Below are 26,672 nucleotides of genomic sequence, written 5' to 3' on the forward strand. Positions count from 1 at the left end.
AATCGTCAAGCTGTCATAGTTCTTCCTGAAGCCTCACACAGGGAAGGCCAAGCAGAGGTTGCATAAACTGGATACAAGAAAGGCCTTGCTGTTCTACTTGGACTAGGCCCTTCAGAAAATACCTCCATCTCTTGGTGATTTATGGGAGCAGGGTTAGGGGACAAGCAGTGTTCAAACAGAGAATATTCCAGTTGGATAGCCCAGTGTACCAGTTCATGTTTAGACTACCAGGGCACAGGCTACATCAGGCATACCCCTCAGAGACATCTGCAGGCTGGCAACTTGGTCTTCTGTGAACACATTCATGAAACATTATTCACGAGTGCAAGCAACCAGGGATGATGCTCTGTTTGGCAGGACTGTGCTGCAGTCCCTGTGGGAATGAACTCCTTCTTTCTGCCTCTGGGGAGGTCTACTGTTTGGGAATTACCAGCAGTAGAATATGATATGGACAATCACTAAGAAGAAAAGGAGATTACTTACCTGTGCAGTAACGGATGTTCTTCGAGATACATAGTTCATATATACATATCCCATGTATATGGACTACACATCTCAAAGAAAAAAAGAGGTTATTCACCCTGTGTAATAACTGTAGCCCCCCACTCCGACATGGGCACTTCACTTCATGTGAACATGCACCCCACATGACTTTGATCAGAGATTTTCATTAGCAATGTCGGTTTGGCCCAAGCATGCACTGCTGATATTCTCAAGTCCTGCACCAAGACAAACCGTCCTCAGTTCCTTCTCCACTGCTAAGCGTCAGAAAGAATTCTGAAGCAGAGGAGAAGGAGGGCGGGGGTAGTGGAGCACCCATAGGTGACACACATCTCAAAGAACCATAGTTGCTGCACAAGGCAAGTAACCTCTTTTTCTTTGAGTAGTGTTCCTATAGATGCTCCACTTCTGATGACTCCCAAGCAGTATCCTCATAAGGAGGAGGGAGCCTTGGAATTGAGTCTATAACTGAGGAAAGAACTGCGTTGCCAACAGCCACATCAGATCTAGAGGCATTAACTACAGCCTAGTGCCCGGAAAAGGTATGTACCGAGGACCATGCAAATCTCAGATACTGAGACATTTTTAAGTAAAGCCATAGATGTAGCCTGTGACCTTGTAGAATGAGATGACAATTCAGGAGGTGGAATGCTAACAGCACTGCAACATGCAGTAATACATCCTGAAATCTATTCTGGCAATAGCTGGATAGAAAGAAACAGGGGATGGATCCTTTGGTTACCTGAAGTCTTGAAGTACAGAGCAGAGTTGCGGTACCAAGTGACATGCTTATACCTGCAGGACAGTACCAAGAGTTTCAAGTGCTCTCCAGAAGCACCGAAGAACCTGAGACAGGTACTGGGAGAAGGGTTAAGTCCAACGATACTGATCTTCTGTGTTTGCTCTGGCCATCTCCACCAGATGGTACTGGGGCTTTCTTGAAGCCAGGCTTATTCTTAGAGGTACGGGATTTTCCCACCTCACTAGTATCAGAGGAGCCCTTCTCCTTTGTGGTACTGGGCCAAAAGGTTGAAGTCCCAGACGGTTGACCAGCTCAGATGGTTTTCAGGTAGACTCCTTAACAGGGGAGCTAGAGCTCCTCTTCTTGAGATCTTTAGAGATGGTCTTGGAGGCCTTCCCTTTTCCAGGAGAGTGTTGCACCGAGGCCGATGAGGTGCTAGATACCCCCCACAGACTGAGGTGCCAGGGGATTCTCCTGGCCAGGCACCAAAGCAGGACAAAAGGAGCACTCCATCATTAACAATTGCAGCTTGATTTCCCAGTTCTTTCAAGCCCTGGATTTGAGGGTTAAACAGATGTTACATTTCTATAGGACATGAGACTCTCCTAGGCAGCAAATGCACTTTAAGAGTGTCTGTCACCCACCATGATGGCCTCTACACGTGCAGCAACATTTAAACCCCAGTGAATTGGGCATGCTCATCACAGGGAGGACCTCCCACGAGGAAATAAAACAAACTATCTTCTAAATAACTAGTTTAACTAACTACAAACTAACTAACTTACTAGCTAAAATGAACAAAGTTAGACCAAAGTCAGCAAGTAGCCAAGGCACGTACCACGAGGACGTGCTAAGCTGAGTCTCAGGCCAAGGCAGTTCAGAAGGAACGGAGGCCTGTTTGCCTATGCAGCTTGATATAGTCTTGGTATAGGGCACAAGAAGATCAGCAGCGCATGTGTAGGCCAAATGGATACTGCTAATGAAAATCTTCTATCAAGGGTGTATGGGGCACACCATGAAGAACATCCCCTACTGCTCAGGTAAGTAAATTACAGCTTTAAAATTTGTTATTGGTACATTTTTGAACTGCCATGCCACTAAGAGATAACAGTCATTGGAGCTGGGACTGGAACTTGGGTGTCCCCCCGTGAATACCTTAACCACTGAGGTACAGAGTCACTCTCATACTCTCTCTCTCTCTCTCTGGACAAATAAATATTCAAGTGTTTTATACCAAATAGAACAGCTTCAACAGGAGAGACTGAAAGACACCCCTGCAAACTACCCAATAATTTAATGGTTAGGCACTCACCTGGGAAAAAAAGAGGCCTGGATTCAAGTATCTGCTCCAGAACAGGGATTTAAATCTAGGATACCGCCGGGCTATTGGGCATAAAGGGGCATCACAAACAACCTCCTCTGTGATTGGTGTATAAATCCCCCCGTGACGCTAGCCCCCAAAACACTGATGTTTTGATAATGTCAAAAAAAATTGTTTAGACATTTCTGGATTTCTGGATAAAGATTCTGTCCAGCTCCAGTCAAGAGCTCGATTTGGTAGAGGATATGGCATTTTTCTTTACGTCAACTTTTAAAAGCTTCTATACAGAGAAAATTGTTTCATTCAACCTTACTGTCACGGTTTAATTTATATAAAAAGAGTACATAAGTTACTACAGTGCCTGGAGATAAATTATGTACATAATTTTTTGCTTTTTGTGAAATGTGATTTATACTTTGTTGTTTATGCTCTTGTATGTAAAAACCACAGCATTTATCGTTATGGTTATTAGGTTTATTCACATGATTAGTCATTCAATTAATTCAACACTCCTGTTCTCTCTCATTTGTTTTCAGAATCAGCTACAAATTTAACAACAAAGCATACTTTTACCACTTACTCTGTCAATTATCTGTTTTATTGTATGAAGACGAATAATGCCAGAACTACGTTGGTCAGTACCAGCATCTCTTGGTTCACTTTCTGTTCAAGAGAACACAGTTAAAGTCATAATTTCTTAGCCACCTATTGGTCAATTACACAACCCTTTCTATGCTCCCCCATTAATATAAAATGGACCATCTCCTTCTCTAGCTCAAAATACTGGTTCAGATCTCTCATAAATTATAGTGCTGAAGATACATTTTTTTACTTAAAAATAATGCAGGAATTAAACTGTTAGTTCCCCAGTTTAGTTACAAAATTTGTTAGGTATTTACTAGGAGCTTCTGAATGTTTTTTGCAAGGTGCTGAATTAAAGTGGGGGCTGCGGGAGGGAGCCCTGAGGAAGCTCAGCATGTTACAGGATTGGGTCCTATGATAGCATTAATAATAATAAATTGAGCTTGCATTCATTCAATGCACATGATGTTCCTGAAGAGTCCTATAGCAAATTTGTATTACTTTATCTTTAAAATATCTGTATCAATCACTAGTTAACTACAACCAAATGTAAGCCTTTCAGAGTGTTTCCGTAAACTGCTGACAATATAAAAGTGAGACTTTAAAACATTAATGGCTGCAGGAATAATGCAGCAAAGGCTAGCAAAAGAGGCGATTATATATTTATAATTTTATATTAATCTGATAAGCAAAGAGAGACGCTTACTTGCAACTTGATAAATATCTGGTTCTTCTCTTGCCAGTTTCTCTCGTGCAACATCAGCAATTGGCCCAAAGATGGTAACAGGCCTGAGAAAGCCAGCTGGAATAAGAAAAATCAAAGTAAATTGATTTAAATGTATTTTAGGATGCAGTTTTTCCGTCATGAAGATTAAAATGTTGAACTGAATCAGCAAATATTTTAATCTCTAACAGGAAGCTACCTTCTCGAAGAACAACTCTTTCATATGCAGGAAACTTGGTCTGAACAGGTTGGGCAGAAAGATCTTCTCTGCTTTTTCGGAGATTTCTCTTTGAGCTGCGTAGACCTCGGAACCTCCAGAAATCTGCACGATCTCCCCCTGCTGTCTTTGGAAGTGTGTACTGTACACTAGCTAGTTGTTCAGCTCTAAGTGGGGCAGAGATTCCAGGGGTTAAAAAAAAATAATTGACAGAAAACCCCAACTCCAGCAACAAACAAATCAGCTTTTGAAATGACACTTGATTAACAAAGTTTAAGCCTGAACACATTATAATGACATAACAGGCTAAAGGACCACTGATCACCAAATGAGGGGTTCCCCAGTACATTTTTCAGTACATTTTAACAAAGTAATTGCCTTTTGAAAATCCCCTTCTCTTGCCACTAGTGATCAATTAACACGGCTGATGCAACTACAGCCATTACTTAAGTAGTATGTACTTTTCAGAAAGTATTTATGTATTTGTAAATTTTTGGCGAGATATATGGTGTGTCTACTTTTGCTCTTCATTAATTTTAGGCCCTACCTAGACTAGGAAAAAAGATGACAGACTCCCCACTAGGCTTTAATTTCACCAGATTAGCACACTCTGAAATACAATTGCTTTGTCTTGACTAGAGTTTTAGAAGGTGTTAATTTGAATTCAGTTACCTAATTCAATCTGACATCACACCTTTAAGGCCTTGTCTGCACTAAGATTTACTCCCCTACCCTTGTGTTTCTCTTGCCTGGAAACAGGGAGAGACAACTCCATGTGACTAGCCAATGGACTGACCAAGGGCCACAGTTTGTGAACCTCTGTTCTAAACCAAACCCAAATGTAAGTTTGGGTACTCAAACTGGATAAGTCTAATTGCAAATTATTTGGGGTTCTACAACTGATTTTTCTTCCAAAATGTTAAGAAAGGTATAAAATGTCTGAGTGACCAGGAGATTTTACTAAAACAGCATTAAACAGACTAAGAACTTGCACAAACTTGGGCCACAGATTTCACAATCATTGTACTAAACAGTTTCAAGATGCTACCTGTTTTTGTTGGGTATGATGCCTCTTTCCACCTCTTTGTGATTTTTGCCAATTCGAATAGCCAGCCAGGACCCAAGCTTGCCGTTGTACAAAGTATCCACCACCCGGAACACTTCACCTTTGTTGAAACTTAGCCCATAGGGAGATTCCTTTTCATATTCAAAATGAGTTCTGATATAGAAAGAATCTCCTACATCAGACTCAACAATGCGACGATAAACTGCAATAAAAGTTAGTTGAAGTACATTAAAGGATTCCTAATGCTCACAGCAGTTATATAAAAATATTCTGAGCAGAAATCTTGCCTATCCTTAGTTCTCCATTTTAATTGTGAGGTATTTTGGAAACCTGTAAGACTAAATCCCCACATATCAGCATGTGAAATGTATGTGGAATTCACATACAATCCATATCATGTTACTGTGATGCATTCAGAAACAGTTGATATCCTCCATGAATTCACAGTATTTATATTATTTGTCTTTTTTCCTATGAGTTCAGAGCTGATTTAGTGAATTTTGCATATCAAGCCATACGGACAGCACTGGAATCAGATATCACCTATTACAGAACGGATGAACCTTAAAACATTGAGTTTCCTCATATTGTCTAGCCACAGTTTTACAGCCATTATTTAGACGTAGTCTACACACTTTTATACTGATATAACTCTTTCAGTTATGGTTGTGTGGTTTAAAAAAAAAAAAAAAAGTTATAGCAGTGCAACCCCATTCACGTGGAAAAGGATTGAGACCACAGACTCATTTCAAAACTAGCTACTGAACTGTTGTCAGATAATTAATCTATCACTACTGTACAATCTCCACTGCATTTGAAATAGTGACCTAAAAGTGAAAGGCTTCACATTACCAACCTTCTTGAGTTGCCACTCCCCAGGGCAAACAGTTATCAAAGGTTAGCTACACCGTCTCTATCTGGTCTCAAAAAGCCGGCCAAGCACTTTCTGTCCTTATATTTGAGGAAACTACTTACCGTCCTTTTTCTTCTGTGCCAAAATTGTCACCTCTTCTCCTTTAGGGAGATCAAGCAGAAAAAGCACTGCTTCCTCTCTGATGATATTTGTGAAGTCTACATTATTTACCTGGCAATACAATAACAAACGGTTTTCAATTACTACACAATGTAGCAAAACATATACATGCATTGTGAAACATACATTTCACATAAATAATGCAGTTTTTCACAACGAATTAATCTTAGAGTTGTTTATCCAGTTAAATATAACTTAACTGCATGAACTTCAAGAAGCTTTTTGCGTATATTTCTCAGAATAAGTGAAAAATATTGCTATTTAACAAAAATATTCAGTACCTGCAGAGTATAAACTGAACAGACTTTATCGAGTACTTCTAGGTCAGCCATCATGGATGACCTAGAAGTACCAGAGATTTCAAAGGGCCATATGTTTAGATTATTACAGATGGAGGAGCTTCTTAGGATGTGTCTACATGGGGAGTTAAACCGGATTGATTTGACAGGTGTTTCTTAACATGCAATATCTAAGTCACACTAATGGCAGGCATATAGGATGGCTGCCTCCTCTTTCAATTTGCATTGTGTACACATGACTGTGGCTTGCCATGTACAAACTGTGTGGCATTCTCAGAGGGTATCCCATGGTTCTTTGCTTTGCTATTTAGCAGTCTGCATTCTGGAATTCTTCTGGCTGCGCATTGCAGGATGCATAAGGGAAGCCAGGCAGATTCCAATTTAAAAAAAAAAAAAAAAAAAAAATCTCGTATCTCCATCATCTCTACACCAAGCTCCCTTTCTGGGCAGGCTAGTGCCATTTTTGAATTGCCGTCAGCCAGCATGGTCCCAAAGATGCTCTTCACGTCTATGCTGGCAACTGTAAACACAGAGAGGCTGCTTGTGCTGTATTTCAGCTCTAGTAGCCAGGTGACTTTGGTTTTGGACTTTGCCTTCTGCACCAAGAAGCAGATGATGTGGCAGCAGCAGGAGCTTAAGCATCAACAGAAGAAGCAGAGTGAGGAAGAAGATGGTGACATCCAGCAAATGCTACTACAGCGACTGTTCCTGGAACAACTTCGCACCGTACAGTACTGTCTCTGGACTCAGAAAATCAGCATCAACTGATGGAAAAGGTTTGTTCTGCAGACATGGGATGACCAGCAGTGGCAAGAGAATTTCAGAATGGCTAAGACAACCTTTTTGTGCTGAAGTAGTTCCGAAAGTGCAGGAGCAGCATGCCAACTTGCGGTGCCCCATACCTGTCAAGAAGTGGGTCACCATTGCCACCTAGAAACTAGCCAACCCCAAATCCAACCAGTCCATAACCAACCAATTCAGAGCAGGGAGATCGACTGTTGGAGCCACTGTCATGCAGATGTGCGACGCCATGGATAAAGTACTGTTTCACTGGATTATAAAGCTTAATAATGCTCAGGAGATTGATGGCTTTGTATGCATGGGTTCCCAAACTGTATTGGGGCAATTGAGGAGACCTCTGTGCTTATTATTTCAGCTTCACCCCCACCTCCCCTGACAAGGGCTTAGAATTTATAAATAGAAAGGGGTATTTTTCCATGGTGCTACAAAGGCTGGTTGACATCGGTCGTGTTGAGTGGTGAGGCTTGAAGCTATACAGAGCATTAGATGGCTCAAAAGGGCTGAGCTCAGTATCTTGTGCTATCCAGGGAGTACAGAACAAGGCTAGGTCCTGGTTTGGAGCACTGCCTTGCCTGCTGCTCTGGCGGCAGCAGCAAGTGCTGCATCAAAGCATTCTGGCTCTGTATTGCCTCCAGGAGTTTTCTCTGCATCCCCGTCTTTCTCAACAGTGTCTTTTGCTGTGGTAACTCTGTCCCTGGCCACAGCAAGATCCATTTCTTTATCACTCTCTGATCTGAAGTACAATTTCCACCTCTCCGTTGTTTTCAGGGTTTTATGAGGAGTCTGCAATGAGGTCAGCGGACATTACACACTGGATTAACTCAACTTAATCCGGTTTAAACTCCCCATGTAGACAAACACTGAGATTAGTTGTCCAAACTTGTTTCACACGATTTTCCTTTATGGTTGCCCTTACTCCTTGTTATCTCATCTTTAAGTATATTTGAACATTTGAGATCTGATTATCAACATTAGGTAGTCAATGATTAGCACATGCATGCTGTTAAAACATGTTTCTTTAAAGTTTAATCAGTCCAATTTCAAAACTCTAAGTGTAGGTCTATCCTTTTGCCCCACCAAAGTCCATAAACAGCAGGTAACGAGGCCCAAGTGTCTTGCTTTTGAAAACAGACTGAAGTACAAAAACCTTTGTAAAATTGAATGAGAACTAAAAATTCCACGTTTTAAACTTTGTCATCAATATGAAAGAATACAAAGAAATTACTTTTCTAGAAACAACATGCCATAGTAGCATTACGAGAGTTTTACTAATCCATGTGAGGAAAAAACCCACATTTACACAATTTACCATATATTCCGCAAATTATACGTAAGGGGTTGGTCCGGGTCTCTAATGGTATACTTTTAATACCGTATGTGATACCAAAGTTTTAATCTATTCACTAACTGAGCTAACTGCAGGGTAAATAAGGCACATTCTTCTTTTGTTCAAAAACATGTGTTGGAAGCAGTGCTCTGAAATAGGGGTGCAGATGATTGGGCAATAAACTCCTATGGACAATGCTACTTATCTAGTTTTGCAAAATGCCTAGAAATCTATGAATGAAAGATGCTAAGTGCTACGTGCTGATTATTATTTGTTTATATGATAAAGATATTTATACACACTTTTTAGTTAACAGTTTAATAGCCAGTTAGTTAAACAATTATTCATCCAATCTGAAACTAGGAAACTTGGGAGCCATAATTTACCAGTGATCTAGTAGCAACAGTGGAAGCTGCAAGAATTTTTACCACCATCGTCTAACCCTATTCAGGGTAGGCAAAGATAAAACAGTGTACACTAAAAAGGTAATATGTACCAAAATTCTGTTGCATTACTGAACAGCAGCAGATTCTTTGTATGAAAGATTTTGACCTACCCTGAGAATTTGATCTCCTTCTTCTAATCCTTCTTTTGCTGCAGGGCTGTCCTCCAGAACACCAGCTACAAATATGCCTACATCATTGCCACCAGCCAACCGCAAGCCCACGCTGTCTCCTTTTTTGAATTTTACCAGCTTCATGCTTGGCCTGTAGGTTTATAACACATTCCAATTAACAGACATACAACAGTTGAATATGTGGTCATAGATTAGCAGCTGTGGAGTTACACCAGCAGAGAATTTGTTCATTATTTCAATTTGACATCATTGTATCCATGCTATCTTTCAGCAACACACTAACTATAATAGCATAATATTCTTCTCATCAGCTGAGCTTTTGAAAATAATGGTAATATTGCTGGTAATATTGCTAATCTAATCGCCTTCTATGATGAGATTACTGGTTCTGTGGATGAAGGGAAAGCAGTGGATGTATTGTTTCTTGACTTTAGCAAAGCTTTTGACACGGTCTCCCATAGTATTCTTGTCAGCAAGTTAAAGAAGTACGGGCTGGATGAATGCACTATAAGGTGGGTAGAAAGTTGGCTAGATTGTCGGGCTCAACGGGTAGTGATCAATGGCTCCATGTCTAGTTGGCAGCCGGGGTCAAGTGGAGTGCCCCAGGGGTCGGTCCTGGGGCTGGTTTTGTTCAATATCTTCATAAATGATCTGGAGGATGGTGTGGATTGCACTCTCAGCAAATTTGCGGATGAATACTAAACTGGGAGGAGTGGTTGATACGCTGGAGGGCAGGGATAGGATACAGAGGGACCTAGACAAATTGGAGGATTGGGCCAAAAGAAATCTGATGAGGTTCAATAAGGATAAGTGCAGGGTCCTGCACTTAGGACGGAAGAACCCAATGCACCCAATGATAGAAGAGGACAGGACAAGGAGTAATGGTCTCAAGTTGCAGTGGGGGAGGTTTAGGTTGGATATTAGGAAAAACTTCTTCACTCGGAGGGTGGTAAAACACTGGAATGCATTACCTAGGGAGGTGGTAGAATCTCCTTCCTTAGAAGTTTTTAAGGTCAGGCTTGGCAAAGCCCTGGCTGGGATGATTTAATTGGGGATTGGTCCTGCTTTGAGCAGGGGGTTGGACTAGATGACCTCCTGAGGTCCCTTCCAACCCTGATATTCTATGATTCTATTCACTTGCTTAAGATATTTTGTTGTTTGCTTTAATATATTAATTTATATAAATCGTATTTTAAATAGACTGCTTCATAATTTAAGGGGCTTTTTGTTTGTTTTTAACAGTCAACCTTCCCTTGGAAGTTTACAACTGAATTGCTATTTCTCTCTTTTTTTTTTTTGGACATAGCACTCAATTATAGGGTTCTCCTGAATGCAGGACTGTTTTTCCTTAAAAGAGAAGAAAAGCAATGTTTGGGAGAGAGAACCAAAACAGTTATTAAATAATATCTATAAAAAGTGATTGGTAAGTTTCAAAATTGCTAAGTATGTAATATAACTGTTAACAAAGCATCCAAAGCTCACAGACAAGCCACAACTCCCACACCCCTAATATTTATAAACAGATTAGAAATGTATGTTAAGACAAAGCCCTACATGTCCCCATGCAGCCATAATACTCATTGACTTAATGAAAGCTTGGTCTGCTCAAGGACTGTGGTATCAGGTTCAAATAAAGAATTTTGAATTACATTACCGAAGTACTCCATCTTCATGAGTTGAATTGGGTAAAGGACCATCCGATGGACTGACTGGTAAATCCACATCTGGTTGTCCAGCTTGAGCATACACTGGCTTTGGCTCTATTAACAAAAACAAAAAACCCAACTTGCCATGCTATTAATTCTTTAAAGGCTGTGTAACCAATACAGTTTAACTCATACTTGCAAAATTGTCATCATGAAAATCTACCAGCTCAGGAACAAAATTCTTCTCCCATTCACCACAAGTGTCAGTAATGAAAATAACTCTCTTGTACTGACTGAGTAAGATTACTCCTCTTGGGTGAGTAGATTTTTTAAGGCTGGTTTAATTACTGCACTTTTTCTTTTTTTAATTTCCCATTGTACTTTGGTAACATCTGTTGAAATTTTAAAGCATGCAGAATACATCATAGATAAATACACAATTCTTTAAAACAGAAAGAACACATAACACTGTTTTTTCCAATCATGTAAGATTTGGACATTAAGGATTAGAATTTCCACTAGTGTAACTACTGCCCCAAAATGGGAGGAGCCAGAAGGGTTCAGTCAGTTACCATAATCTTCCAGCTAAACAACTCTACATCTCTACCTTATTTGAAACCCAGACCTGCCATTTCAGCTGCCTTTGACTCACTGTTCAAGCTTTTCCCTCCTCCTGTCATCATTTCTCTATCCGCTCACTCATTTCTTCCAAGAGAAAACTGACAAAATATGATGTGATCTTCCCCCTCTCCACAGCTTGCCTTCCTTTCTCCTCCCACAATTCTCTTCCTTCTCCCCTGTAACAGATGAAGAATTTTGTCTGATCTCCTCCTCCAACCCATCCACTTGTCCCAGTGACTCCTAACCTCCCATACCCTCATTTCCTTCACACCCACTCTCATCTCCTCCTTACAGCTCATCTCTCTCCTCCCTCTGACTTTCTCGCTCCCTCACAGTACAAGCATGTTTTCGCTTCTCTCATTTTAACCAAACAAAAACAAAAACACACCACCCTTGAACCCATTTACCTCTCTACCTACTGTCCTCTTTCAAGATTGTATTTCTAAGCTCATTGAAAGCACTGTTTACAGTAGCCATCTCAAATTTCTCTCTCCAATTCCATCCTCGATCCTCTCCAATACAACTCCTGCCCCTTTCATGCCAATAAAACTGCTCTTGCTAAAGCCTCTATGACCTTGTCCTAGCCAAAGCTCAGAACCAGTACTCCAACCTCATCCTCCTTGACCAGCCCACCGCCTTAAACACAGTTGACCATGCTCCTCCTCCTTGAAATCTTGTCCTCCCTGGGTTGTCTCCCCTCTGTCCTCTTCTCTCCTCCTAAATTTCCAATGACTCCTTCAGCAGGTCCATCCTTCCTTCAACTTTCTGTGGGTATTCCACAGGGATGTCACTGGTCACTTTCTCTGCGCCCTCTACATATCTCTGGGTAATCTCATCCGCGAAATACAAATTCAACCACAGTCTCTAAGATGACGACTCTCAGATCTCTACTCCAGACCTGCCTCCTTCTATCTAAACTAAAATCTCTGCCTGCCTCTGACATTGTCTCCTAGATGTCTTGCCATGAGCTCAAACTGCACACAGGTAAAACAGAGCTCTTAATCCCCCAAATCCTCCCACTACCTCCTTTCTTGATTACTGTGGACACCACGATCATCTTATCCATCACTCAGGCCTGTAACCTGGGCATCTGCCCTTTTTCTTCTGTGTTTATACAGTGAATGGCACAATGAGGTCCTGGTGCTTAATTAGGGCCCTAAGTGCTATGATAATACAAACCAACAAAAAAGATTTAGCTCTCCATTGAGATCAAAACTGCGTTAGCTACTTCTATGTTTAAATGTGTTAGTATGGCTTTTAGAGGGGAAAAAGCCCTCCATCTTACCTTGGCCTTGGAAATCATGACGGAATCCTCTTAGCAACAAGCATGCTTGGACACAGTTGTAACCAACACAGTTTTTAATCCCACAGCGGAGAGCGCTTTAGAGTGATCTTCCAGAATTGAAAACCACAAATACCACAAGCTGAACTATGCTCTCAGGAAGCCTTGCATATTCAGAAAAATGACAAAAAACATTGGACCCACTTCTGCCATTACTTAAACTGGCTTCACCCATGTAACTAGGGGCAGAGCTGGGCCCTTTGAATCTGCATATTCTTAGTATTTATGCAGTTGTACATTTTAACAGCTTGAGAGAAATCATGCTGTAGATATGAAGTAGCGCAAATTCCTACTGAGCATTCATTAGAGGCAGCAGGCATAACCTGGCGTTTTACCATATTTACCTGGCAGAGGTGGAGTTTGTTTTTCGTTTCTTTCAATTATAGCCTCTTCCATGGTTTTAGAAACAGGGATATCATCTGCATTCTTTACAGGTGTAGAGACAGCTCCTGGTTTTGATATTCTCTCATCATCTTTGCTCCGGAGACTATATATCAGAAAAACAGAACATATGGCATTTAGTTTGTACGCCATGCTACCTCACAGTATTATTGTGAAACCACCATTTCTGCATTTCAGGTCAAACTGATTTGCTACCAGATTCATCCCAAAATAATCTGCACAGTGGGAGCTCTCCACATGTAGATCCCTGGAAAAGGGAGGGCAAGGTAGAATAGAGTGTGGTCTTTTCACTGCCCCATGTCCTTCCCGTGCCTTGTGTGGATAGTCTTCCATGCTAAGTTCAGAAGCAGGAATGGAGATGGGAGCAAGTGATGTGCTGTTCTCTGTGACACTTTTCCCTGTGGAGTCTAGTGATTTTTGGGCAAAACCCCAGGATTTACCATGACCCTTTGGACCCCTCCTATGGTTGCTGACTCAGCAGGGATTGAGGAATTTAGCCAATGGCAGCCCTTCAAGAAGGAAAGGAGGTTTCCCTTCCCTCTAGATCCCTCGAGGTTGCGAAAGAGCAGCCTTCAAAATCCACAGCTATTCTAAATCCTTTCCACTTAAGATTGGTGCAATGGAGAAAAAAAGTGAGTGCCTGCCTCCCATACCAGCTCTATACTTCATGTTCCTTTACTGAAAACAGGACTAGCCTCATGAATTTTCTGCTCCAGAATGTATCTACATATGCTTACAGCATGCAACATCTAAAGAGAATGTGATGCAAGTACAACAGCATTCCTTGCTAGATAGTCTCTGGAGAGTGAACCCGGGACCTCTAGATCTAAAAGCATCAGCACTTCCACTGTTTGAGCTAGAGGACCAGGTACTTTAGCAAAGAGGCAGTAACAAACTCAAATCTGTATACATGAACAGAACCTCAGTGGGTTGTACAAGCATGCAGTACACTATAATTATGTGAGAGCGGTAGCCATATAGTCACAGATGAGATTCAAAATGTACATAGGCTTAAAAGAAGTATACCACAAACTTACAACTACTTCCTAAAAATCCTTCATGTCAGGACTCCTGGCACTTATGAATTTCAGATACTTTCTACTTACTATGGCAAATCATAATCAGCATCGATGAACAGTTTAATCAATCGCTGCACTAAACAAACCACAATTCCAAAACATATTCATTATAAAAAAGCATTAGTTTATAAGATATTCAAACTCTGCTAAAGTATTAAATACACATGCATATAAAAATAAAATTAACAGAAGATACTGCATAACAAGTGTGTTTACTTTTATTTCTATCACCTTGTATGTCAATAAAAATACAGTGAGCGTTCTGAAGGAATTATATATTTGCCAGGCATTAAAGGATACTGAATTTGACATTATTAGGAAACATTTGTTTCCTTGATGACCCCGAACTGCTCAGTTACTTCTTTCTCAAGAGCCACTAGGAAGACTCTCTTTGTGTAGAAAGAGTCCTTGGTGAAGTATACTGTACAAGATAGCACTACACGATTAGATGGTTTTCCGTTTGGATCTCTCTATCATGGACAGATGTATTTTGAAAGATGCCACCTTTCTTAAAATACTACTGTTTCCAGAAGCTAGATGGAGCTATTGGGCAGTAACTTGTATTTGCATCCTTTAAAAAAAAATTATATCTACTGATACACATTACACACTGCAACATTTATTTTAGTTATACTAAAATTATTACTTCAAAGCTGTGTATTAATTATAATGATGGGAAACAAGACTTTTTTTTAGTCAGAGTCTCTAACAGAACTAAGGCTGTACCGAAAGATAAAACCACTGAATTTATAAACATGGGTGGGATGTGCTTTCTCTGGCAGTACTAAGTAGCTGGCATCAGAAGCAAGGTTTACACATTCTGCTAAACTAAGAACGTAAGAATGGCCATACTGGGTCAGACCCAAAGGTCCTTCCAGCCCAGTATCCTGTCTGCCGACAGTGGACAATGCCAGGTGCCCCAGAGGGAGTGAACCTAACCGGTAATGATCAATTTTCAGAGTAGCAGCCGTGTTAGTCTGTATTCGCAAAAAGAAAAGGAGTACTTGTGGCACCTTAGAGACTAACCAATTTATTTGAGCATAAGCTTTCGTGAGCTCACGAAAGCTTATGCTCAAATAAATTGGTTAGTCTCTAAGGTGCCACAAGTACTCCTTTTCTTTTTGGTAACGATCAAGTGATCTCTCTCCTGCCATCCAGCTCCACTCTCTGACAAACAGAGGCTAGGGACACCATTCCTTACCCATCCTGGCTAATAGCCATTAATGGACTTAGCCTCCATGAATTTATCCAGTTCTCTTTTAAACCCTGTTATGGTCTCAGCCTTCACAACCTCCTCAGGCAAGGAGTTCCACAGGACTGTGCGCTGAGTGAAGAAGAACTTCCTTTTATTTGTTTTAAACTTGCTACCCATTCATTTCATTTGGTGGTCCCTAGTTCTTATTTCATGGAAACAAGTAAATAACTTTTCCTTATTCACTTTCTCCACACCACTCATGATTTTATATACCTCTATCATATCTCCCCTTAAGTCTCCTCTTTTCCAAGCTGAAAAGTCCTAGCCTCTTTAATCTCTCCTCATATGGGACCCGTTCCAAGCCCCTAATCATTTTAGTTGCCTTTCTCTGTGGGCATACCATGGATTTATATAAGGGAAATAAGATATACTCCGTCTTATTCTCTCTCTCTTTTTTAATGATTCCAAACATCCCGTTTGCTTTTTTTGACTGCCGCTGCACACTGCATGGACGTCTTCAGAGAACTATCCACAATGATCGAAGATTGCTTTCCTGATGAGTTGTAGCTAAATTAGCCCCCATCATATTGTATGTATAGTTGGGATTATTTTTTCCAACGTGCATTACTTTACATTTATCCACGTTAAATTTCATTTGCCATTTTGTTGCCCAATCACTTAGTTTTGTGAGATCTTTTTGAAGTTCTTCACAGTCTGCTTTGGTCTTAACTATCTTAAGCAGTTTAGTATCACCTGCAAACTTTGCCACCTCACAGTTTACCCCTTTCTCCACATCATTTATGAGTAAGTTGAATAGGATTGGTCCTAGGACTGACCCTTGGGGAACATCACTAGTTACACCTCTCAATTCTAAAAAGTTACCATTTACTCCTACCCTTTATTCCCTGTCTTTTAACCAGTTCTCAATCCATGAAAGGATCGTCCCTCTTGTCCCATGACAACTTAATTTACTTACAAGCTTTTGGTGAGGGACCTTATCAAAGGCTTTCTGCAAATCTAAGTACACTATGTCCACTGGATCCCCCTTGTCCACATGTTTGTTGACCCCTTCAAAGAACTTTAATAGATTAGTAAGACATGATTTCCCTTTACAGAAACCATGTTGACTTTTGCCCAACAATTTATGTTCTTCTTTGTGTCTAACAATTTTATTCTTAACTATTGTTTCAGCTAATTAGGCCGATACTGACGTTAGACTTACTGGTCTGTAATTGCCAGGATCACCTCAAGAGCCCTTTTTAAATATTGGTGTTACATTAGCTGTTTTCCAGTCATTGGGTACAGAAGCTGATTTAAAGGACAGGTTACAAACCATAGTTAATAGTTCCGCAATTTCATATTTGAGTTCTTTCAGAACTCGAGTGAATGCCATCTGGTCCCGGTGACTTGTTACTGTTAAGTTTATCAATTAATTCCAAAACTCTGATGACACTTCAATCTGTGACAATTCCTCAGATTTGTCACCTACAAAGCATGGCTCAGGACCTCGGACCACCATTCACTGATGTGTTGCTACTCAGTATAAGCCATTAGAATTTGATACAGTGCCTAGAGCCATTTTCCAACTTGAGTGCCTCAAGTTGGGCACCTAACTAAAAATAGCCTGCTTTTCAAAAGTGCTGATAATTCACAAATCCGACTGCAATCAATGGGAGATACAGATGCTCATCACCTTTGCAAGTCTGGCCAACTATACTTAGATACTAAAAAATAGCTAAAAATCAGCTGTACTTTAGGCATCCAAGTTTGAAAATTTTGGTCTTTGAACTTCAATTTACACAAATCTTTTTCCATAAAATAATTTTTGAACACTTATCTCACTCCCCTTTTCTCATAATGGTATTCAAATTGAATAAATTTCTACTTTTTTCGTGGTGGTAATTTGGTACTCATGAAAGTGAGACTAGTATCATTGGCTTGAGCAATGACTGGGAGCAGGCACTGCAAGTTTTCCCATCTTGTGCTGTATAAGTAATACATTAAGCTTCTTCTGCAAAACCTTTCCTATTCCGTTTCCTGCATACATGTCCCGTTGGATAGTGATTTTAGGATGTGGACAAATGACTGTCTTTTCACTTCTCAGCTATGCTAAGATTTGAATCTTTGTTCCCTAGAAATAAAATGCCAGTTCCCAATTAAATATATGGGCATATTTGAATGTGTGTATGAAACAAAGAAACTTTTAAAAGCTGAGGAAACGGAGAAATGAAAATAACTCGCATGATAATGTGGCCCAGAACTAGTTTTTCATATTTCTGGACATTGAATAGTAGTTAATGATGTTCTTCAATATAATTTTATTTTGGTACAGCATTTTTCATATAATCACTATCCCAAAATGGTTTTCTTCTTGCAATATTACTATTTCTGACATTTTATATTAGTTAATTCTGATCTTCAGCCACTTCTACCTAAGGACTTTGTATTTTCACATTCTTACATGTTAGTATCCTTTACTGATATTCTTGCATAAATGTAATTGCTGTTTTTAATTAGTGCAGCTCAAATATTTAATAAATAAGTTTTAAAAAAGTTGAGGCAGCACTGAATAAAAAGGAATAGAGTTTCCAACAGCAAATTCCCCCCACTACTCCCCTTTTGATTTTTCCTTGTATTATACATATTAGTCAATTTATGTATAAACTAACTCTTTATACAGGGATTCTCCTGACTGCTTGTTTTCATTCTAGCCATTGGTCTGTCTCATCACACCTTCTAAATTACAGAATACATAACAGAGGACTTCAATCAACATACATGGATGGGTAAAAATAACATATCTCTACAGTTGTTCCTGCAAAAATGGGTTGCGTGGTGGGAGGGGGAGGAGAGAGAGAGAGAAAAAGAATCCCAGGTTTTCAACTCCTATGGTACAAATCTCATTGCAATAGGCAATGATTTATTCTAGAATGTTTTATCAGAATTCTAAAAAAAGTTATTCCCCACCTCCTGCAAATTAGTGGCTATACACACACAACTCAGGAATCTGATTTAACGAAGGTTTCATTTGAGCTTTTCAGTTGACTGCAGGTATGTTATCCTAAACTCTCAAAAAAAAGATATTATTCAACTTTCCTACTATGAAGTATTTTACATATTTACATCTAGGCATTATTTATATAGCCATATTAGTAACAGGAAAACATGAAGTTTATACTCTATACGCTACCCCTCTGGTAAGACAAACGATTATGTAAAGCCTGTCTCATATATACTTATTAGAAATGACTCTGCAGTACTACTTAGGGGCTTCATGTCACTCTGGTATCCTTCACTTGGGCAGCCAATCTCTAATTAATGAAAAGAAGTGTTTAAGTGTTCACTGTCATATTCTCTAGAGGAGGACAGAAACATTAAGACACCACGTACAGGAAAAAAAGTATCACAAAGATGTGACAGCAAAACACATGAATTGTGTGTTTATGATGTTCACAATCAAAATTCAAAAATCAAAGTTGCTTCATGGCATGTACAAACTTAAACATTATAAATGTTTTGAAGAGCAGCCATTGTTAAAAGACTTTAGACAAAGTCATTCAGGGTCACTTGCTATCACATGGACACCATTTTTTAAATTAAAATCTTTATGTATCACATAATAAAAGTTTTCTTAAAATCACAATTCCAATTATGGAACTATAAAGCCATGAAGGATGCTAGTACATATCATCTTTTATAACATCAACCACTCAGTGGAATTATAGTCTTGTAATACAAACTTGGCTTTATTACTTTTGGATCCAGGTATCTGACAGTCACGCAGCTTGAATACTGACACATATTATAGCCAAAGCATTAAGAAAGCTAGAGACAGTGAAAGATTTCTTCTATGTTGATATTATATTCTTTTGCCCTTCTCTTATGGCTTGTCTACACTTAAAACGCTGCCGCAGCACAGTTATGCTGTTGTAACGCTTCAGTGAAAACGCTGCCTATACCGACAGGAGGGCTTCTCCCATCACCGTAGGTACTCCTCCTTCCCAGAGGTGGTAGCTAGGTCAATGAAAGAATTCTCCCATCGACGTAGCGCTGTCTACACCAGGTATTAGGTCAGTTTAACTGCTTTGCTCAGAGTTGGATTTTTCACACCCCGAATGACAATTATACCAACCTAATTTCCTAGTGTAGACAAGGCCATTCAATTTATCAGGAAGATTTGCCTTAAAAGAGTCAGAGCAGAAACAAAAACTGTAATAGCAACTACAATGAGCAGATTTAAAGTCCGACTGAATTTAAAAAAAAGAGTGGACAGTTTTCCAGAACAAACATGGAATAACCAAAATATATGCACTAAAAGATATCGGACCTGATTCTCCTGTGTGTTAGTCCAGTTTTACCACAGTGTAACTGCAATCATCTCATAACACTGGCATAAACATGGAGTAATGCAGTGGTGAATCACGCCAATTATCTGCTTATGCAATTACTCAATTCACATTACTCACTCTTAAGACTCCAATATTCATGCACTTTTTAAAAACATCTTCATTTTGTTTAAGTAAAGAGTTTTATTTCAAACAAAATCTAAAACCGTATTTTAACATGGCAGTAAATGGTGCTTCACTTGCAGTTCAGGTCATTCTCCCTCTTGCTTTCAATTTTTAGTTCTCATCACCTGGACAATGATTAGAGATTTAGATTTTTTCAGTCACATGAAATCAGAAAGAGAAGTAAAGAGAAACAAAAGCTTCAATTGGTGTGGTAAGGAGATGGGAAAAGTAGAGGTCAAAAACAACCTAACAAGTCAATCCTACAAACACTGTTGGAATTAGTCCCACAGAGCTCAATGTCACCATAAAAGCCTAGGAGTAAGTTATTTGAAGGAGGAGATCTTAAATAAGGAAATCAAAAGAAAAAGAGCATGTGGAAATTGAATGTGGAAATCTACATTTATTCTTCATTTACTTTGAAGTCTTAACATAGTATTGCAAGGGTTACCAACCATTTCAAAGTTACATTATCATTTATTTCACAATGTTTAGAAAGCATCATTCTGGAATCCTAACACATCAGGTTGAGTTACAGTATGCTGGGATATCACCAGTATTCTGGTGGTTCTAGCTTTGCCTTCAATCTCATGCCTAAAATTACCAGAGATGGATTAATACTCTTGAATGAAATACTCCCAGTCTTTTCATACTGCTGAAATTATCCATTAAGATCTTTTTCTACATTTTAAGATACACCAATTTAAAGAAATAAAAGGTTTCATTTAATTCATAGATTTAAGGCCAGAAGGGACCATTATCATAATATACTCTGACGGGATTACACAGGACATAGAATTTCATCCAGGAATTCCTGTCCATAGCCCAAAAAATTATAGCTGAACTACAATATATATTTTAGAAAGGCATCTAGTCTTAATTTAAAGATGCCAAATTATGGCCATTTTACCACACCCTTAGTAAAGTGTCCCAGTGTGGTTAACTATCCTCACTGTTAAAAACTGCAGTTTCACGTCTCATGTATATTTTTCCAACTTTAACTTCAAGCTATTGGATTCTGTTATCATTTTGGTTTGCTAGATTAACAACTCCTTTATCTCTCTTAACATTAGATCACTTCTCTCTGCGTAAGTATTTAGACTATGATCGAGTCACTGCATCCTCTTTTTTATAAGCTAAACAGCATGACCTCATCAAGTCTTTCATTGTAAAGCATGCTTTACAGACAAGTCTCTCTCTTAGAAAAACTACAGAGTACATGATAAGAGCTAACATTGTTTTAAAAACATGGCAACAGAACTGGACACACAATTCCAACAGTGATCTAAACACTGCCATATACAAAAAGGAATACATCACCTCTCTTCTCCTACTGTATGTTCCCCATTTATACATTCAAGGTTTGTGTTAACCCCTGTTGCCACAGCACTGCAGTGGGAGCTCATACATAGTTGGTTACCTACAACGATCCCTAAAATTCTTTTTAGAAGAAATGCCAATATTCTTTTCACTACAGATCTTGACATCTCTATTTCACCCACTTTACTTTCTACACACTGCTAGGCATCCAAGACAGTGAATGGGAATGGTGGGAACCTTAAAGTAGGTAAGGCCCCCAGAGCCAGTTCCATTTTACACTAAAAGTTTTTGTAATCCATTGCTTCTAGAAATGTAGCTCTGAAATCTAGCAAAGTCAATAGGTTGAGTTTCGCTATATTTAATCACACAGTAAACTTTTAAGACTTGTCTACACTACAGAGTCTTGGTCAGCATAGCTATACTGACAGAGCCCTCTAGTGTAGATGCAGCATAAGCCAGCAGGACCACGACTCCTGCTGGCAAAGCTACATCACCTCCTCAAGTGACATTAGCTATGCTGACAGAAGCACTCTGTTGGCACAGTTGCACATGATACTAGGGGTTTTGCTGGCATAGCTGTATTGGAGGGCAAGAGAGTCCACCCCCTCCCGACACCACTCCTACCCCCACACACCCTCGTAATTGATAGAGATAGGCTGGCAAAATTTTGTAGTGTAAACCATGGCTATGTTAGTCATACCTGGAGTAATTCTCCAAGGTAACAGTGAACTTGACTCTTCAGAAGAGGAAAGACAGATTGTAAAATTCTCACATTCTTAGTAAGGTACTTACTATCCTGTACTGTTATGTTAATTACAAAGTCTCCAGAAGATCCAGTACATTAGAAGAAAGCAACTGAAGCCTAAATAGGAAAAAGATGGTCATTTTAAATGACAGGAAACAAATTATGGCTGGAACTAAAAGAAAAATATAAAATAGCACTAGGGTTGGGTTTTTCAAATTTATAGTAAGCACTTTGAATTTCATTCTGCAAGAAGATAGCATCAAATAACTTTCTATGACTTTGTTTTTAAAGTGACAAAATCTTGTGAAAAATTACAGCTGCATTTCCCATGAGTCATCAAAGGTGTTAGTTATTTTGCTGTGTATGTGTTCTGACAGTATTGCTTTTACTTCTAACATCTGTGCTGTGTCAGGGAGAGTTTTTTTTAGTATGCTTAACACTGCAGCATTTTAAAATAACCTTCAGTCACAAAACAAAGTCAGCTTCATGTTAGTTTCATCAATGGACTGCACTTAAACCATGAAATTTGTTTAAGAAATAACTGACAAACGAAAAAAAAGTTTGTGACATGTAACAAGAAAATGTTTCGTGAGTTTATACACAAACTCTTGAAGTATGATTGACATTTAGCCCCTGTCCACTCTAGCGCTTTTAGTATTTTAAAACAATTTACTTCTTGAGATGGATGGTTCAGCACGAAAGAGACAAGCATCTTTTGAAGAGCACCTCAATGTAGATTATAGTTTTGTCCTGACACACTGTCACAGTATGCCAGTTTCAGTGGGGCATTTTGGATGCTAACAAAAGAATGGAAGGAAAATCTCTTGTGTTCTACAGAATAAATCGTTGATTTTTGGAATGAAAGCGGTCTTCATTCTTGGTACAACTACATCCTTATGGAAAATGCCCTGTTGCCATTTACTAATAAGAACCTTTCGTGTTGAGGCAATTCCAATCGTGATACTTTAAAAACAAAAAAGAGAGATACTTAGACTGATTTAAAAAGATGCTTCTTTGGGGAATACTACTAAATTAAGGTCCAAAACAGAATTATTCCATTTGGTGTAGGGTAAACAAGAGATGCTATTCTGAGAAGCCTGTCAATGTCTGAGGGTAAGGCAGTTCCATGCTTGCCTGCAGTCTCTGGTATGCTGGATACGGCAACCACTTGAAATTTCAAAACGAGAGGCTTACAGCTTGTAAAAGTTAAAGTTGTTCTACATAAACTCCAAAACATATGCTTGGCTCGTCTTGTCTGTCACCTTTATAATGGGGTCCTTACACAAGGCTTTAAATCTAGATCAAGTCTTTGAATAGGCCCTGTTTGTAAAATTCTTTGCATCTGAGGTCATTTGAATAATTTTGTTTCACCTGGTGCCTCTTCAATACCATGAAGCTAGATTCTCCTTTGCTCTGGGTTGGTATCATAGAATCAAGAACATCAGGGTTGGAAGGGACCTCAGGAGGTCATCTAGTTCAACCCCCCCCTGTTCAAAGCAGGACCAATCCCCAATTTTACCCCAGATCCCTAAATGGCCCCCGCAAGGACTGAACTCACAACCCTGGGTTTTGCAGGCCAATGCTCAAACCATTGAGCTATCCCTCCCCCCAGGAAGGATACAGAATTAGTGCTTGTGATAGGAGGTCTTTCCAGCAGAGAAGGAATAATTGAAGGGTGGCTGCCATCTGATATAGGTCCAACAACCTGCACCTCACTGACCACTGTGAAGCTCCAAGAATACATATGCTTCTTCCTTCTTTATCCTCTGAATGGTCCCCAGGATCATTGTGAATGGGGGGAAAGAAACAAAAGACACCGTTATGGGCACAGATCAGAACGCATCGTCTTTTGCCTTGGTTTGGTGGTCTCTTTAACTGGAGAAGAGCTTTAGAACTTTGCATTGAACCTGGATGCAAATACTTCTATTGAGGGGTAACCCAGAGCCTAGACTATTGAATCAAAAGATATTTGCATGTAGACTATACATCTTCAGGCCTATTCCTTTGTCTGTTTGACCATTCTGCTTGTATGTTCAGTTGCCTTTTGTGTGGAAGGCCGCCAGTGACAGAAAAATGGCTTCCTGTAGCAATGCTGTGGATCCTGTACTTCTCTATTGATAAAAGCTAAAGCAGAGAAATCACCAGTACATAATAATAGGTAAAAGTTGATGATAGGACATACTTAGTTTTTCTAAGCTTGAGCCAATTGATATTTGAAGCTCCTTGGCCCTCAAAGATCCTTGCCCCATATGAGATTTCCCCATCCCTTGAGACTGACATTGGTTATCACTACAGTTCTGATATTTTGTGACCATCTAAGTATCTGCTGACTTCCAGCCACCAGGACAGATTTTGATACTACATTGGATACTTAAATTAGTGAAGATAGGGACATGGTGAGAGATCAGGAAAACCAAAAACTACTGGAGAAGATGTGAACAGAAACTTGCCAAAGCAAGAAAGTCAACACAGGATACTATTATTCCCAGTAAAAACATCAGAGTCCTGATTGATATGGCAAGAGAACTGATTATCTGTATATATAGCATATACCAGCTTCTGAATCCTGTCTTTGAGAGAACAATGCTGTGTAGCTTAGTATCTATGATAGCTGCCAAATGTAAAACAGAATCTGTGGGAGTCATTTGGGGTTGAGGACAAAACTATTTTGTTCTATAATCTGGGCAATGAGGCAAGTTACTTTTGGTTTCTTTTTCAGAAAGGGTGTGCTGATGAACAGGTTGTTGGGAAAGGGGAACACATGAATTTCCTCCTTCCTAAGAAAGACCACAGATAACAAGCCCTTTGATAGGGATCCTTGGGTAGTTACTGGGCCAAAGGGTAAAGCAGTGTACTAATAAGGCTGCCCATTGTAAAATACGTTGGAGGTATTCCCTGTATGTATGATTTTACGGAAAAGTGTACATATGAATTCTATAAATTCGTTCTGAAACTTTGGCTTTTGACTGCAAAGTCAGTTAACTCAGGCTTTCCTTCAGCTAGCCTGAGGGAGGGGGAGACTGCCATTGCTTGGGTGGCAGGGGGAACGCAGGCCCTCCCTCTCCACTGTGTCCCCGCCCAGGGCCCTAAGGGTGGCGGAGGGATCTGCCACCATGTCAGCGGGGATCTAAGCCGCAACACGCTGACTCATCCTCTGCCAGCATTGCAGCCAGACAAGGGTCTACCACCCCTGGGCCACTTCCACTCTCCCCCTCCAAAGGTACCTGCTGATCCGCTCAGGTAAGGTGATCTGGGGGGGGTAGGGCCTCAGTTGCCAGCAGAAGCTCTGCCGGGATTGGGCCAACTGGCAGTCCGAGCCAGTCGTCTGCTTCCTGTGGAGCCGGGTCATCCAGGGGTCCAGGTGGTTCAGGCCAGTCATCTGCACTCTGTGGGCCTCCTGCCACCTCCCAGCACAAGTGCTCAGGGGATGCGCTGTCCCCTCCAGTGACTGGGGCCCCACTGAGCTTCTGGGTCCAGCCTTTATACTTCTGGCACTGACCCTTGGCTTCCAGGGGCGGAGCTAGGGGGTAGGGCTCCGCCCAAGAGGGGGTGGAGCCAGCTTCTTCCTCTGTGTCTGGGGAGGGCCAGTCCACCTCACTACAAGGAGGCTAAGGGCTTTCTTAAGGAATCTCCTTTTTCCTCAAGCTTCTGAATCTAGTCCATCCACTTCAAACACCTCCTGGGACATTTAGTTGAACAGGAGCTAAAGAAATGTCATGATTTGTAACAGGGTCTGAATTCTCTTTTTAAACTCTTGTATGCTAACAAGTCTTCTATGACTTCTCTTCAGCTGCTTTCTGAAAAGAAGATTCATTGAAGTGCCCGCCCCTCCCATATACTTAGAGGTGACCAGGACCTGCTTGGCTTCAAAATCGGCCTTCCATGGCTTTAGTCAGAGCTTGTGATGTGATGTGGAATTGTATCATTACCCTTGCAGCAAATCTGAGGCTGTCAAGGGAAGCATCCAGTACAAAAGCCACTGTTTACGAAAACCTAATTTGGCAAACAGCCTACAGGATTTCCTGATCTTGAAAGAACAGTGTCCAACAGGAAGTCATCCATGCACGCGTGGCTCTTATGAATGAAGCAGATGCAGAAGAGGCAGCTGCTAAGATCGCTTCAGAGGTCCTTCCGAGGAAGGACTTAATTCTTCTGTGAGTCTGGTCCTTAGAGAAGAAGTAAATGAATCAACTGTCTTTAACAAACAACGAAAGAGCTACATCAATTTTTGGTAGGATAAGTTGGTCAAGATTTTGGTTTTATGGACATAATAGTGCTCCTTAGCCAGCCTCTTGGTTTTTTGTTGGGTTTCCTACTCAGTCAGTGCTACTTACATCCTCACGTACTGCATGCAAGGAGATATAGTTTTCAAATCTGATATGAAATACTTGCAAGTGGCCTCACTCTCCTTTCTACCCACTTTCTCAAATGCCACCGCCTCCTCCTTCAAGGGTTCATCCAGAGGAAAGCCAAACCATACAACCAACCTTAAGAAGTTTCAGAGTAGCAGCCGTGTTAGTCTGTATTCGCAAAAAGAAAAGGAGTACCTTGGAGACTAACCAATTTATTTGAGCATAAGCTTTGTTTCAAACCATATTTTGTCTAACAGCTTGTTCTGAATTTC

The 26,672-nt window shown here is 40.2% G+C and overlaps 1 protein-coding gene across 10 annotated transcripts in view; it reads right to left on the bottom strand.

Annotated features, from left to right (window-relative positions):
• Positions 1-26,672, bottom strand: part of TJP1 (tight junction protein 1) — a 308,680-nt gene that overhangs the window by 40,674 nt on the left and 241,334 nt on the right. For all 10 annotated transcript variants that reach the window (XM_075133040.1, XM_075133036.1, XM_075133034.1 and 7 more), the window contains 8 exons: positions 13,144-13,286; positions 10,845-10,950; positions 9,170-9,320; positions 6,129-6,237; positions 5,136-5,355; positions 4,070-4,254; positions 3,853-3,948; positions 3,145-3,227 (listed from right to left, as the gene is read on the bottom strand). In XM_075133040.1, coding sequence (XP_074989141.1) covers positions 3,145-3,227; positions 3,853-3,948; positions 4,070-4,254; positions 5,136-5,355; positions 6,129-6,237; positions 9,170-9,320; positions 10,845-10,950; positions 13,144-13,286 — 1,093 coding nt within the window. The remainder of the gene's footprint in view (positions 1-3,144; positions 3,228-3,852; positions 3,949-4,069; positions 4,255-5,135; positions 5,356-6,128; positions 6,238-9,169; positions 9,321-10,844; positions 10,951-13,143; positions 13,287-26,672) is intronic.

The sequence above is a fragment of the Caretta caretta genome, chromosome 10 (genome assembly GCF_965140235.1).
Source record: "Caretta caretta isolate rCarCar2 chromosome 10, rCarCar1.hap1, whole genome shotgun sequence".
In the NCBI taxonomy this organism is placed as follows: Eukaryota; Metazoa; Chordata; order Testudines; family Cheloniidae; genus Caretta; species Caretta caretta.